The following is a 16,966-nucleotide window of genomic DNA, read 5'->3' on the forward strand; positions in this document are numbered from 1 at the left end:
GTGTATAAAAGTATATCTTGAAACACACAGAAAGGCACATAGAGGTATTCAACTGAAACATAGCCATGACCAAGACTGTAACTAGGGCCGACAGCATCGTCGTCTACCACCTTGACAACTCTAACGCTGACAGTGCTCGGCCAGTTACTTACGTTTACTGGTATCAAAGCTACAGCATGAAAACACAAAAATGTTAATAACCCGATGATCATTAACTTTGGGTCCCAGTCATCAGTCGGAAGATTGGTTTTGAACACCGCAGTGCTTTAATAGGCACGACCTTGTTGGAGGTGGTGTGCCATTGCTTTTCTCCGACCTTCGATTTGACTTACCTAGCCAGTTAATAGGGGAACCTACAGTTTCACGTTGCTTTCGGACCACAGTGCAGCTTTGCATTTGTCACATCAAGAAACACTGCCCGAGGGGAAATAAGTGTAAAATGGCACATGAAAATCGTGGGACTGACCAGGGATCGAACCCAAGACCTTTGTATTTGTGGTCTTGCTCTTTACCACTTTGCCTTCTTCTTGGGCTAAAAATTAAGGATGTCTCGTTTGTGCCTGCATTGGCACTTGCGTGTCCCTGCACCAAAGTAAAGAGAACTGAATTGAATGTAGTGCCTTCGAGTTGGCATAAGCAGAAATGGAGAAAAATTAAATCACATAAATGGTCTCTCTCTGATGCCTTTATCGTCATTGCCATTATGCGTCTTATGAGAAAAAACGCACTCTTCATTAAAATAAACATCTTCGTCTTGTTATGCAAATATTTGCGATGTATTTTACATTAAAATTTTACTAAAAAATTTAAAATAGGAGAAGTTTTCCTTTTGTTCACAGCATCTTAATCGCTGAAGAGAAGTTAATCTGAAATTAAACAATATGTGCTTTAAACAAAGTCTTCTTCCTATTAACACAGCAGACTTAGTACCGCGTCCAGTTCCTGTCCTCTTCTACAACTGCATTTAATCGCCGGTGAACAGAGGCAACAAGCTTTCTGATGAATTTGTCACTCTGTGACATCTCTTCCCAAGCAGCTTGAACTGCTTCTGACAACGCTGACTTGGATGTCGGTGCACGTCTTTTGCTCCCAATATTTTTTTCCATCTCTGCCCACACGTTCTCTATAGGATTGAGGTCAACAGCTTTTGGAGGCCATTCCAACAGCTCAATGTCTCCTTTCATCTGAAACCAGTGTCTTACACGATTGGCTGTATGGATTGGGGAACGGTCATGTAGGAAGATAATTCTACCTCCAAGAAATCGCTGACGAACAGAAGGAAGCATAACTGTGACAGACGTCCGGCCACACCTTTGCCTCTGCTGGACATATTTACGGTCGTATCTCGTTCCACTTGGTCGATACACACGGACAGAGCTATTTGGAGCAGTTGAAAATACCTTCTCGTCAGTAAATGTAACTCGGTCTCAGTACGAAAGCGGCTTCCTCTGTAGGCCCGTATGAAATTTAACCTGGCAGCCCTATGTTGCTCTTTCAGCATTTCGTTAACAGCCGATTTCCGTCCATACCTTCCTCCCTCGTAGAGCCGACGAGGTATGGTCGACCTGCTCACTGTTAGCTGCAAGATGTTTTCAATCTCTCTGCAGCTCCTGAAAGAGCCCTCATCACTGAAGCGGAGTATACTCTTGTCCTCAAAAAAATTTAGTGCTGGACTGTGATTCGAAATCGTATTTCCTCTTTCGAGGCTCTGAATCTCTCGGAACAATATAGTTCAATCATTTCGTTCCTTTTCCCAAGACTTCAATCTTCTTTAGGTGTCCTCCAAAGGTAAGTATGTGGGTCCGAATCCTGATCCACTACAAAAATATTCATTATTTCATTTCACGCCCTATCATGTGCACACTGGCCTGCTACTGAAAATTAACGTCATTTTTAATGTCTGTTCATGTGTTGCCAACAATCGCAGTATGTGTCGTTATTTCTGGTCAAACACGCACACTTACTGTTGGTGAGTAAGCAATTGATGCTCATTAAACTATATTCGTGGATGATAAAGAAGGACGATAGGTGTGCGGTTTGATTGTCGCTCAGGCACAAAAATTTGTATCCTTATTTTAGATTCAAATATCTAGCAGCTGGTAAACTTCTCATCATGCGCTTCGTCTTTAAATGCATGCACACTTTGTTACTTCTGAATGGAGGTATATCAGACATCTTTCGTGGTTAGTTAACAGGGACAAAAGGGTCTTGATAGCAGTCCTGGTTTATTACAAAGACTGTCGTCTTTTATTTTCAAGTTTAGATTTGGTTACTGATATTGGCGAAAATTTCGGTAATTCATGACTCTTCATGGGTAGTCAGCAACATGATATAATTAGATTAGATTAGATTTCATTAGACTAATACTTGTTCTATAGATCATGAATACGACATTTTGTAATGATGTGGAACATGTCATTTTAATGAAACATTTCTTTACATACTATGATTCAATTTCTTTACAACAATTTTTTACTCTCTCATTCTTTTGTCTCTCTCTCTCTCTCACACACACACACACACACACACACACACACACACACACACATTCTTTTTTTGTTTTTATTTGTTTGTTGTGTTCGACTATCGGCGAGGCTCGAAAACGACCGGGAATGAGTTTCTTAGTTTTGAGTACACTTACGAACGAAATATAAAAGCTACTATGAGAGTTACTGATTTATGATGCTTAGTTTGCAGTCAGTTCTGAGTGTTATTAGTAACTACGCTCCTGTCCCTAAACCTAGTTACAGAAATGCGAATCAGACGCATTACGTATTCCAGGTCGTAGCAGCCGCGTCTTTGAGAAGCCAGCTATGGTCACTTCCCAGCCTGCTACAGGATTACATCGGTTCGTCTTCCTCCTGCTGGTACTGTAACTGAGATTTGGCAACAAGGCAAGGTATATTTGGCAACTCTGTGATCGATAAGTTACTTCCTAGTGTGCAGGGAAATAAGCCTCAAAGTTTACTTGATTTTTCCTGTCATTTCCATTGAATAATCTGAGTTATTATCGCTTGAGATGTAACAAAAGATTTTTAAACTTACGGTTTTCAGCCCAGGAAAGTTTTTGCACGTGGAAATCGCAACTAATCTCGTCCTTGAAATAGCGGTTTACGAGTTCTTGCCATTATTGGCCTCTTAAGAGGAAGCCAAGCAAAACATCTCTTTGCTATCTCTGTGGTAACGTGCCGACCTGTGAAAAAGCGTCTGTTACGGTTCGCGGTTCCAGACTTGCTGACTGTAAAGTTTTCAACCCTTCTGTGAAAGAGTTATAAGCAGTCAGATCAAACATCGATAAGGAAATCGCAAGAAAATACTTTCGGCTCATAGTGCAACGGTGAAAAACTCACAATACTGCACAACAGATAACGCCTCTTTCCGCTGCTGACAAGCAAATTTTGGGTTTCTAGGAATACATAACTTTATTTATGAAATGCCACATTTGCGTACCTCGTGAGTATGACACAGCATACCAATTAAACACAGACCCAATCGAAATCTAACAAGTAAGTAGTATTTTACTAGTGTAGATAGAGGCAGGCTTGTGTACAGATACTCAGTTTCATTAAAACAGACTTTCGCCATAAGGTTATCGTGGGTACTTTTTATTTCATTTCTTATAATACAGTGCACAATTTGCGTAAGGTTTCTTTTAGAGTTGTTAAAGCAATACTAAACATGAGAGAGATATTAATCATCAATGATATATGCGAATTCTCTGATGTTATCTATAACAGTCTGACAATGCACATGCAGTTTATTGATTATATGAATGTAGAAAACTTGTTCTCGGTTAAATCTGTCAAACAAGGTTTGAAGGAGAATAAAATACCACTATCACACGACAGCTAATGCAGAAATTACTTTTCTGACGTATTTTGGTGCTACGCACTCTCCCCATACATAATACAAAAGTTTCGAGATGCATCTGCTGCCTGGTTGTCTATTAAACTTGAAAAGAACAAAATGTCTCAAAAATTAGCCCTTTTTCCACATATGACTATTTTGGGTTGAGAAGTGAAGGGAATTATGTCCAAAGTTCCATTGGATTGATAACTTCAGCAGACAGCAGAATTGCGGTTTAAAAACTGTAGCAGTCTTATCTATGGTGCACGACGCTTACCGTTACGGTACTAGCTGACACATACCTACAGCAGTTCCACAAGTCAATAACAATTCCTCCAGAACTTCCGCATTCCACAGTGCTGTGAGATAATGCATATGGCCGGATCTAGACTTCTGAGAGACAGACAGTTACCGCTTTTCTTTTGCACTGCACGACGTTTTCAAGAAACAGATAGCGTGACAGAGTAGCTCAAGTGGAAAGGACCACTTCCCATTTAAATATCTGCATCCTATACTGTTGGCAGTTCTGTGTAGGTGGCAGTTACGTGATTTTATTTTGGTGATTACAAAATAGTCGAATGTATGCACTGGGTAGCCGAGGCAGCTAGGTCATGGAAATTCGTTCAACCACGTAAATGAATGTACTCAACATGCTGCAAACCACTACAGGTAGCCTGTGTGTCAGAATTCATATCCAATGTGGCGCAATGGCGTTATGATAGAAAAATGAGTCACAGAGAAGAGGATTTGGTGGTCTGTTGGACTGATGGTAGGTTCATATACTTATGGTCTGGGTTCGATTCCAACTTATGCCAATGATTTTTGATAGGGAGAGACGGATTCTATTCTCTTCTGGCTACCCCAAGTGAAGAAGGTATAATAGCGTTGTGGTCTGAAATTCACATTAAACATGTTACTCCTTCTATACCAAGTAGACGTTACACTTGTATGGATATGGTGTCTGCTCTTACGGACATGTCCGAAAGAATAGACACCATATCCACTTAAGTATAGTATATAGTTCTGGCGATACCGGCCATTACTATCTTCTTCTGTGTGGATGCACACATATTCCCTGAACTCTTATGGGACTTGGTAAGAATGTTGTCCACAAGTAATGAGTGTGTTGGGGTGGGACACTACAAATGTAGTGTGTGGACATACAGGGTGAGAATGTGTTTCTCTCGAGAAGCATGCGTAAGATAGTCCCTGCAGTTGCGCTACCTCCTGTGCCCTCAATGGCTCAGATGGATAGAGTGGCTGCCATGTAAGCTGGGCACACATTTTCACCTGTCCCTGTTGGTATATATCGAAGCCCGTCAGCAGCAGAAGGTAATAACTTAATTCTCATTTCAAGTAGATGTTAGGTTGAACTACAATAAAGTCAGGAGTGGCGACAAGTAGACACTCTATCACCAGTACCTTTTCTTATTTATTTCTTTTGACGAAAAAAAAAAAAAACACTATGTAGGGTTACAGGACACTCATTCCATCTTTTATTTGAGCTTCTCTATGTCGATACAATTGGTTCTGAGCTGGGAATGCAACTCCGATCACCCTTAACGCGGAATTTGATCCCTTCGTGACAATACAGCTCAACTACAATTTGTTGTTTGTTCAAAACTGCAGATTCCACAACATCTCCACGTATTGCATGTCAATGGGTTCGGATCCTGGCCTGACACAAGTTTCATTATGTATTATCAAGCTCTAGCATGAGAACACCTATCTGCTGGTCATTAATAATTTTGATTTTTGATGTATTTTCATTTGTTGTCAACACTAACAATATCTGACTTTTCTGACTCCCAGTGAGACAGAACTATTTGCGAGATCACTGTAAGTTCAAGGATGTTATTCTGAGCTGCTGGTAGAGAAAAAAAGCGGTAGCTGACATCTCATTGTGTGTAGTCATCAATGATATGTGTGGGGTTCACAGTCAGCACTGAACTCTTTGTCATATTATTTCTAGTTCAAACATGCTCACAGGTAGCTGCTGGTGTAACAAACCCATATTTAATGTTCATTTTCTCTAGAATATAACAGAGATAGCGGCCAGGTTGGTGTCCTGGGAAGGGTAAAATTAATGTTTCGTCTCGTCATTTCAGTTAAAACATCTAGCTACTGCTGAGAAAATCCGATATGTCACAGTTGATTGTGCTTCGATATCAATCCAATTAGGTTCTGGTTTCGAATTCCTGTCCAACACAAAGCTTTACCTCACGGCATTTCAAGTACGTTGCTTGAGCAGAAGCAATATTTAACATCTCTCGTAGTTCGTTAACAGGGACAATAGATGCTGGTTAGGAATTTGCGGCCATTAAAAACGTTTACATTATGTAATTTAAAGTTGATATTTGCTAACTGATACTGTTTAAAATTGAGGTACATCACTCTCTGTATGCCTAGTCAGAAATGACTGTTAGTTTCCATCAGTCACAAAGTCTTTGCTTAGTCTGCATGATCTGGGTTTGAATCCATATGCAGAACGAGACAGTTCATCGTGTCATTTTAAGTTCATACACATTCTCAACTAGCTGGTTGTGAATAACTTAAATTTTTACTGTCATTTTGTGTTAAATAATAAGTACGGTATGTTACTTTGAAGAGGAAATTATGAATACGACAAACTTACTACGTGCATTACCTATCTGACGCTATAATGAGAGTGGTAACATTTCAGGTATGTCCTTTATTGTAATAAATGTGAGCTTACAAGTTTTAAGGACAGTCTTATCTCTGATATGGTGTTCTCTGATATTTTTAGTATCATGGTATTACTTTACATCTTAAGTTATTGCAATACAGAGCAGTGTTTTCTAGTGATGACTTGTTAGAACCATTTTCAATAGTCAAACAACTGTACCGAGGAGTGATTAGAGGACCTGCTAGACAGCTGCGTTATGCGGGTTGCATGTGAATCAGACGAAATGCAATTCAGGTCATTCGGATACTTTTGAGCGTGACTGTACAATTGTTGCATATAGTACAACTCATTCTTTGGCACAGCTCAACAGAAATGACTGAAGTTTCCTTGTGTGTTTTCAGGACTTAAAGATTGCACACATGCTATTCCCTTTGAATACTGCACCTCTGTTTATGACTTGGCCTATTCCCCCCAGACTCCCACACTGCAGCATGTTGATATCAGAAGCACTCTCAAGTCTGATTAGGCACACTTTGTAAAAAATGCCTTTAAGACTTCTTAAATATCTCAAGACATTGTGCTCTCATTTCTCAACCTCAGTTACTGCTGTCCAGTGACAGAATGATTTTATGACGCAACAGTTAAATTAGCAAACTCATGGATATCATTTTCCATGAAACTACCTGGCAGTTTAAAACTGTGCTGGATCGAGACACATACTCGGGACATTTACCTTGATATGCAAGTGCTTTACCAAGGAGCCACCCAAGCATAACTTACTACCTAGCCCCTCAGCTTTACTTCTGCCAGTCCCTCTTCTCCTACCTTCCAAACTTCCAGTTGCCTGTGAAGAGAAAGGGCCCGCGATCAAGTCTCAGTCTGGCACATAGTTTTAATCTGCGAAGAAGTTTCATACGAGCGCACAATCCACTGCCGAGTGAAAATTTCATTCTGAATCAGTTTCCATGTCTGAAATACTGGTATTAGTTTACATACACTGCTGGCCATTAATATAGCTACACCAAGAAGAAATGCACATGATAAACGAGTATTCATTGGACAGATATATTATGCTAGAACTGACATCTGATTACATTTTCACGCAATTTGGGTGCATAGATCCTGAGAAATCATTACCCAGAACAACCACCTCTGGCCGTAATAACAGCCTTGATACGACTGGGCATTGAATTAAACAGAGCTTGGATGGCGTGTACAGGTACAGCTGCCCATGCAGCTTCAACACGATACCACACCACAGTTCATCAAGAGTAGTGACTGGCGTATTGTGACGAGCCAGTTGCTCGGCCACAATTGACCAGACGTTTTCAATTGGTGAGAGATCTGGAGAATGTGCTGGACAGGGCAGCAGTCGAACATTTTTTGTATCCAGAAAGGCCCGTACAGGACCTGCAACATGCGGTCGTGCATTATCCTGCTGATATGTAGGGTTTGGCAGGGATCGAATGAAGGGTAGAGCCACGAGTCTTAACACATCTGAATGTAACGTCCACTGTTCAAAGTGCCGTCAATGAGAACAAGAGGTGACCGAGACGTGTAACCAATGGCATCCCATACCATCATGCCGGGTGATACGCCAGTATGGCGATGACGAATACTCGCTTCCAATGTGCGTTCACTGCGATGTCGCCAAACACGGATGCGACCATCAAGACGCTGTGAACAGAACCTGGATTCATCTGAGAAAATAATGTTTTGCCATTCGTGCACCCAGGTTCGTCATTGAGTACACCATCGCAGGCGCTCCTGTCTGTGATGCAGCGTCAAGGGTAACCGCAGCCATGGTCTCCGAGCTGATAGTCTATGCTGTTGCGAACGTCGTCGAACTGTTCGTGCATATGATTGTCGTCTTGCAAACGTCCCCATCTGTTGGGGCTACAATCCGACCTTTATCAAAGTCGGAAACATTATGGTACGCATTTCTCCTCCTTACACGAGGCATCACAACATTGTTTCACCAGGCAACGCCGTTTGTGTATGAGAAATCGGTTGGAAACGTTCCTCATATTAGCATGTTGTAGGTGTCGCCATCAGCGTCAACCTTGTGTGAATGCTCTGAAAAGCTAATCATTTGCGTATCACAGCATCTTCTTCCTGTCAGTTAAATTTCGCGTCTGTAGCACGTCATCTTTGTGATGTAGCAATTTTAATGGCCAGCAGTGTACATAATTCTGTGTATTTCTATGGTGGGTGGAAACAGTTTGGATGTACCTTCAGCTCCTATTTAACATTTGTTGGTTTTGATTTATGTCTGCGATTTGCGTTTCAAAACTGTCTCTCCTCTGCCCCATCTTGTACTAAATAAGTCTTTTCCATTTGTCAAATATTTAGCAATTCTAAGCCGATTTAGAACAAATACAGAGATACAGGACATTGTCATCAACATCCTATGTGGCTGCAAACAGTTTTACACTCTGCAACAAGCATCGATGGAATCACTGGATAGGACATTACACACACCTGCTATCACTTTATCCTCAGGAGTCCACTCTACAGTAGATGGGTATAGAGTAAGCTACACTACCTTTATTGAAGAGAAAATATTCACCCCCCCCCCCCCCCCCCCCCTGCATCACCAAATCCAAGGCTATCACGTCACCCGGTAAATTTGTGTAAGCAATAAAAAGTGAACACAAACTAGAGTGACAGAAAATTTAAGCAAAACAAAACGAATAATTACTGAATTCTATCACAAAAAACTAATCAACTGCTTTTGCTTTTATTTTTCACTATGTACAATTAGTTATGGGCAGATGCCTTGTAGACACCAGTTTTCCATTCACCAGCCTGCTGTGATTATTTTCCAGTAATTTCACTCATTCATCTCTTCTGCCTTAACTTGTTCTTTTTATTCTGAAAGAAGTTTGTGGCCATAAAACTAGAGACTCCTAACTACCTACCTACCTACCTACCTACATATATACACACATATATGGTAAAAACTGAAACATTGTTTGGAATTTATTTTATGGTCAGTATGATGAACATTTAATATGATTAAAAATAGCCTCAGTTTTATGACTGATGGTTTAATATCACATTTCTTTAAAATAGCTTTTTAAAACTAAAACAGTCAATTCCTTTTGGTGTGTTCAAAGACCCAAATAAATAATGTTCTTTAACTTTTTACAAAGAAGGAATTGAAAATTTACAGGTACATACTGTATAGGTGTAAACAGGAGTGTGAAACTCCAGAAAAAAATTCAAATGGGCTAAATACCATCGTCACAGAACATACATCAAAAATACTTCACAACTACGTAAATCCCTCTTCAAATAAGTACATAATTACTTTTAGAAATTCAGTGTACACTTAAATATACATATTTGATGGGATGACAATCAGGAGCATACAATGAAATCTGCAGAACAATAAAGACTGAACTTTTAAATAATGACACCTAAGATACAATCACAATGAGAAATAAGTAGTTTCAATTACGAATGTTTTCTGCAAGTGTATTTTCCTGCAACATCTGAAGAGTAATAGGCAGAGTATTCTAAAAATTCTTATCAGTCTTTAGTCATTTACAGCCTCAGATTCCACACACATTTATACATCATTAACAAATAAATACATTGAAGTTAGATACACAGGAATGTTTATACAGAATATCTGAGCCATAATAAAGCTCTCATAACTTAGGCACAATGAAGCTCTTTCTTAAAGAGCATCATTTCACAAAATAAAACAGAAAAAGCAACACTTCTTGTACTGTATGCCGATATGGTTTCCAGGATAATACTTTTCACAGACAATCCAAGATATTTACTGCAAAGGAGGAGGTTACTGACAGCCAAGCAGCTTCTGAATAGCATTTTGTCACGTGCTCACAGTGGGCAGCCTGAATTCCCGCCTAATATAAAATAATATATAAGGTTTGCACTTTGCGACAACACCACATTCTGTTGGCCTCACTGTACTATCGTTGAAATGGAACCACTGTCCTGTGAACAAAAAAAAATTCATGGTGATTCTCAACTCATTATATACCGAAGTAAAAGACACAAAAGGATCAAAACAGTAATTTTTTATACAATGCTGCTCTCCAACTAACGCATTAGAATGATATAACCACAAAAACTTTTTTATTTATCACTGTTAACCTTTCGGGCAAGGAGCCTGAGTGTATAGTAATGTGCCACACACTTGGTGACCAGTATTAAAGCAGGAGCCTGTTGACTGATACAAAAAGCATACTGGTCTATTATCAACTTGGGAGTGAATTTAGTTTTCTGACGAACTGATGTAAACATATCTTCACACACACAAATAGTGTATTTCACCTCTAAATGATCGTTCACCTCTGAGGAAATGCCTTAAATGCATGAAGCAGTAATTTGCATAGCTTTGCTTCAGAGCAGTTTACTTGAATTTGGAATGAACTTCCCGACAAAAGTGTTAGTATGTGTAACAGTTTTGTCAGTCTGGATAATAACACTGGCAATTTGGCTGAATTGCGGTAGAAACAGTGGCAAGTAAGGATGAGGATAAATATTGTTCTGGAAGTGAAAAGCCAATCAACTCAACTAACTGTAAGAAGTACTTTTAGTGACATATACATCTCATCTCAAATCCAATGAAAGTCTAGTCTTAAAATTATGTTGAACTTCTGAAAATTCACTTGTGCACCTGATCAAGGGTTAAGTCAATTATTATCCACAATTTAGTTATATTTTTTATTATTTTGGTAGTACTGTTGTTTTACATTGATGATGCATGCCTTGTTTATTTGTTGTTATATCTTTGCAATTTTCAAGCTGCTGGGTTAGTTTTGTTATCGCTGCCATGCTGTTAATCATGGCTGCTCCACCGTCCATTTGCACCAAAGAAGAACGACGTTCAGTGATCCATTTTTTTGTGGCTGGAAGGCGTATCAGGGGCAGAAATTCATCGAAGACTTTCGGTACAGTACGAGAACAGTGTTTTGCCACAATGGAGTATCTACGAATGGATTGAAAAATTCCAAAATGGTCGCACAAGTATTATGCACGATGAAGGAGCCGGATGACCGAAACTTACACAAATGAAGAAACCATTGAGTGCTCACGTGAACTGATTCTCTTACACAGATGATTAACTATTGACAAAGTGGCACATCGTCTGCAAATTAGTCACGGTTCTGCCTACGAAATCATCCACAACAGAACTGGGTTTCATAAAGGTTGTGCAAGATGGGTACCAAAACAACTCACACAACTACGTAAACAAACACGCTTAGACATCTGCAAAAACCATTTGGATCAGTATGGTAATGAAGGGGACAACTACTTAGACAGAATCATTACTGGTGACGAAACATGGATCCATCATTATGACCTGGAGAGTAAACGGGAGAGTATGGAATGGAAGAGTAAACGGGAGAGTATGCAACGGAAATGTCCAAATTCGCTGTGCAAAAAAAAGTTCAAGACCCAACTGTCTGCAGGAAAACTGATGCTTACGGTTTTTTAGGACACACAAGGTCCAGTACTAGAACATTATGGGGAAAGGGGTACAACAATGAACAGTGTAAATTACAGTGAGATGCTTACTGCCAAGCTAAGGCCACAATTCGAAGCAAACACCGAGGATTGCTGTCAAAAGGTGTTGTGTTGTTGCACGACGATGCCCGTCCGCATACTGCTGTCCACATTGCTGAAATGCTCCAAAAACTCAAATTTTAAGTATTGTATCATCCTCCATATAGTCCCAATCTAGCCCATTCTGACTATCACTTGTTTGATCCACTCAAACAAGCATTAAGGGGGCGTCGATTTGCCTCAGATGAAGCAATGAAAGAAGCGATGCATTCCTGGCTCACAGCTCAAACGAGAACCTTCTTTTATGAGGGCATCAGGAAGCTTGTACAACAATGGACCAAGTGCTTTGAAACACAAGGAGACTATGTTAAAAAATGATGTAAGTTTCCTATTTGATTAAAAGAACATTTTATAACTACTTTGTGGATAATAACTGACTTATCCTTGTACACCAACAGTTACCAGGACTGATGGACACAATTAATTACAAATCTGGTTTCTGTTGGTCTCCAGGCTTAGACACCTAACTCTTAGAATTATTCATAGACAACCTGTAGTACTCAAATCCTCTTATCACAACAGTCGTAATAATGTTACTTTCATTTGCCTAGTACTGACTGTGAAAACTATGCACTTATTACACGTGAGTTGCCTCTAGCTACTAACCCACAACCTACACGGAAGAGATATTTTAATACTGCTGGGTCAGAAGTAACTAAATCAGAGACCACAGTGCTGCTGAGCCATGGCAATGGCTCCTTATTGATTCTTGCCTGCCTTCCATAGTCGTATGTGTCTATGGTGGCACATTTCCCCTGCGTGTATCAATTCTCCTTGTTAAGCAACACCTCTGGCAGTGCAACAAGGAGGCAGTGGAACATGGTGAGAGCCAGTACGACAAGGGCAAGCAAACAGCTGGGTATGGTGAACCGGAACGACCAGTGGTCTGAACTACCAGCTGCAGCTATGTGTCTCAAGCTCTTGTTTTGGTCATGGCCTTGGTGTTTCTCGCCTGTGGCAATTTTTGGGGAGAAAGCATCCTCCTGTAGGAATTCCATTTATCTTGATGTCATATGTGTCTATGGTGGCACATTTCCCCTGCTTGTATCAATTCTCCTTGTTAGGCAACACCTCTGGCAGTGCAACAAAGAGGCAGTAGAATATGGTGAGAGCCAAGTCGTATACTCCCAGCTTACTTATTTGTTACATAGTTTAATTCTTAATTTCTTTGCGTGTTTTTGGGTACTTGCATTGTTTAATTCAAAAATTTCTGGCGTATTACAGTATTTGAGAGTTGTAGCATCGCGTTTTAGTACCTGAATAGTGTATATTCACGTAGTCGTTTGCCTTCTGTTTTTGTTTTGAACGGCCAGTGTCGGTGGGTCACAGCCAGTGTGCTCCCTGCCGCCATTGGATAAGCAGCTGCCAGCAGCTAGTCGCATACTCCTAGCTCACTTATCTGTTACATAGTTTCGTATAGGAGGTGTAATTTCGAGTTTTAGTTACTGTAATCGTAAATTCAGGCAGATTGTAGCGCAGTTGTTAGGCATTTGTACAGGTTAGTTCATACATTCTTTGCGTGTTTCCCTTGCGTTATTTAGGCACGGACTCGTGTTTCAGTAACTGTTGTTCAACATCAATTCGAATGGACAGGGACTGTGATTGCTGTGTTCAGATGAGGGCTGAGTTGGCATCCTTTCGCTCACAGCTGCAGGCCGTGCTGACCTCGGTCGCGCAGCCTGAGGCTGTTGCCAATGGGCACCACTGTGGGGAGTCGGACTTGGGTATCACGAGGATGTCAAACTCGTCCCGTCTGTCCTCAGATTGGTCTGCCGCTGTGGTTACCCCGGTTGCTGCCCGCAGTGGGGCTGAGCCCTTGTCTGTGGTTGATTGGGAGATCGTTCCAAGGCTCCAGGTGGAGTCATTCCTGATGTAGAAAGGGTTCTTCCGGATGCCATGAAGAGCATAGGGGGCAGCCAGCTGCAGGCGGTGGCACATTTCGGCACTAATGACGTGTGTCGCTTTGGATCTGAGGAAATTCTCTCTGGATTCCAGCGGCTATCTGATTTGGTGAAAGCTGCCGGTCTTGCTTACGAGATGAAGGCAGAGCTCACCATCCGCAGCATCATTGACAGAACCGACTGCGGACCTTTGGTGCAGAGCCAGGTGGAGGGTCTGAATCAGAGGCTCAGACGGTTTTGCGACCGTGTTGGCTGCAGATTCCTTGACTTGCGCCACAGGGTGGTGGGGTTTCGGGTTCCGCTGAATAGGTCAGGAGTTCACTACACTCAGCTGGAGGCTACACGGGTAGCGGAGGCCGTGTGGCGTGGACTACGCGGTTTTTTAGGTTAGAAGGCCTCAGGAAAGTACAGGGTGGGCTGCAATCTCAAAGGGTGCATGGCAAATACAGGACGTGCCTGGATCAAGCAACAGTCGGAATTGTAGTTGTAAATTGTTGCAGTTGTGCTGGGAAATTCCCTGAGCTTCAAGCGCTAATAGAAAGCACAGAAGCTGAAATCGTTATAGGTACAGAAAGCTGGCTAAAGCCTGAAATAAGTTCTGCAGAAATTTTTATGAAGTCTCAGACGGTGTTCAGGAAAGATAGATTAGGCAGATTTGGTGGTGGAATGTTTGTGTCTGTCAGTAGTGGTTTATCTTGTAGTGAAGTCGAAGTAGATATTCCGTGCGAATTGGTACGGGTGGAGGTTATACTTAACAGCCGAACTAAGTTAATAATTGGCTCCTTCTACCGACCCCCAGACTCCGACGATATAGTTACTGAACAGTTCAGAGAAAATTTGAGTCTCGTAACAAATAAATACCCCATTCATACGGTTATAGTTGGTGGGGACTTCAACCTTCCCTCGATATATTGGCAAAAATACTTGTTCAAAACCGGTGGCAGGCAGAAAACATCTTCCGAGATTGTCCTAAATGCTTTCTCCAAAATTATTTCGAGCAGTTAGTCCACGAACCCACGCGAATTGTAAATGGTTGCGAAAACACACTTAACCTCTTAGCCACAAACAATCCAGAGCTAATAGAGAGCATCATGACTGATACAGGGATTAGTGATCACAAGGTCATTGTAGCTAGGCTCAATACCGTTTCTTCCAAATCCACCAGAAACAAATACAAAATAATTTTATTTAAAAAAGCAGATAAAGTGTCACTAGAAGCCTTCCTAAGAGACGATCTCCATTCCTTCCGAACTGACACTGCAAATGTAGACGAGATGTGGCTCAAATTCAAAGATATAGTAGCAACAGCAATTGAGAGATTCATACCTCATAAATTGGTAAGAGATGGAACTGATCCCCCATGGTACACAAAACAGGTCTGAACGCTGTTGCAGAGGCAACGGAAAAAGCATGCAAAGTTCAGAATAACGCAAAATCCCGAAGATTGGCTACAAATTACAGACGTGCGAAATTTGGCACGGACTTCAATGCGAGATGCCTTTAATAGGTTCCACAACGAAACATTGTCTCAAAATTTGGTAGAAAATCGAAGAAATTCTGGTCGTATGTAAAGTACACAAGCGGCAAGACGCAGTCAATACCTTCGCTGCGCAGTGCCCATGGTACTGTTACCGACGACTGTGCCGCTAAAGCGGAGTTATTGAACGCAGTTTTCCAAAATTCCTTCACCAGGGAGGACGAATGGAATATTCCGGAATTTGAAACACGAACAGCTGCTAGCATGAGTTTCTTAGAAGTAGATACCTTAGGGGTTGCGAAGCAACTCAAATCGCTTGATACGGGCAAGTCTTCAGGTCCAGATTGTATACCGATTAGGGTCCTTTCAGATTACGCTGATACAATAGCTCCCTACTTAGCAATCATATACAACCGCTCGCTCACCGACAGATCTGTACCTACAGATTGGAAAATTGCGCAGATCACACCAGTGTTCAAGAAGCGTAGTAGGAGTAATCCATCGAACTACAGACCTATATTATTGACATCGGTTTGCAGTAGGGTTTTGGAGCATATACTGTATTCAAACATTATCAATCACCTCGAAGGGAACGATCTATTGATACGTAATCAGCATAGTTTCAGAAAACATCGTTCTTGTGCAACGCAGCTAGCTCTTTATTCACACGAAGTAATGGCCGCTATCGACAGGGGATCTCAAGTTGATTCCGTATTTCTATATTTCCGGAAAGCTTTTGACACCGTTCCTCACAAGCGACTTCTAATCAAGCTGTGGGCCTATGGGGTATCGTCTCAGTTGTGCGACTGGATTCGTGATTTCCTGTCAGGAAGGTCGCAGTTTGTAGTAATAGACGGCAAATCATCAAGTAAAACTGAAGTGATATCAGGTGTTCCCCAGGGAAGCGTCCTGGGACCTCTGCTCTTCCTGATCTATATAAATGGCCTGGGTGACAATCTGAGCAGTTCTCTTAGGTTGTTCGCAGATGATGCTGTAATTTACCGTCTAGTAAGGTCATCCGAAGACCAGTATCAGTTGCAAAGCGATTTAGAAAAGATCGCTGTATGGTGTGGCAGGTGGCAGTTGACGCTAAATAACGAAAAGTGTGAGGTGATCCACATGAGTTACAAAAGAAATCCATTGGAATTCGATTACTCGATAAATAATACAATTCTCAAGGCTGTCAATTCAACTAAGTACCTGGGTGTAAGAATTACAAACAACTTCAGTTGGAAAGACCACATAGATAATATTGTGGGAAAGGCGAGCCGAAGGTTGCGTTTCATTGTCAGGACATTTAGAAGATTCAACAAGTCCACTAAAGAGACAGCTTACACTACACTCATTCGTCCTCTGTTAGACTACTTCTGCGCAGTGTGGGATCCTTACCAGGTGGGATTGACGGAGGACATCGAAAGGGTGCAAAAAAGGGCAGCTCGTTTTGTATTATCACATAATAGGGGAGAGAGTGTGGCAGATATGATACGCGAG

At 41.3% G+C, this 16,966-nt stretch overlaps 1 protein-coding gene across 1 annotated transcript in view; it reads right to left on the reverse strand.

Moving 5' to 3' along the window:
- Positions 1-9,952: 9,952 nt before the first annotated feature.
- Positions 9,953-16,966, reverse strand: part of LOC124622463 (ubiquitin carboxyl-terminal hydrolase 3-like) — an 80,266-nt gene continuing 73,252 nt past the window's right edge. The window contains exon 11 of the mRNA XM_047148166.1: positions 9,953-10,462. Within this exon, the coding sequence (XP_047004122.1) occupies positions 10,338-10,462 (125 nt within the window). The 3' untranslated portion in view covers positions 9,953-10,337. The remainder of the gene's footprint in view (positions 10,463-16,966) is intronic.

The sequence above is a fragment of the Schistocerca americana genome, chromosome 7 (genome assembly GCF_021461395.2).
Source record: "Schistocerca americana isolate TAMUIC-IGC-003095 chromosome 7, iqSchAmer2.1, whole genome shotgun sequence".
Lineage (NCBI taxonomy): Eukaryota > Metazoa > Arthropoda > Insecta > Orthoptera > Acrididae > Schistocerca > Schistocerca americana.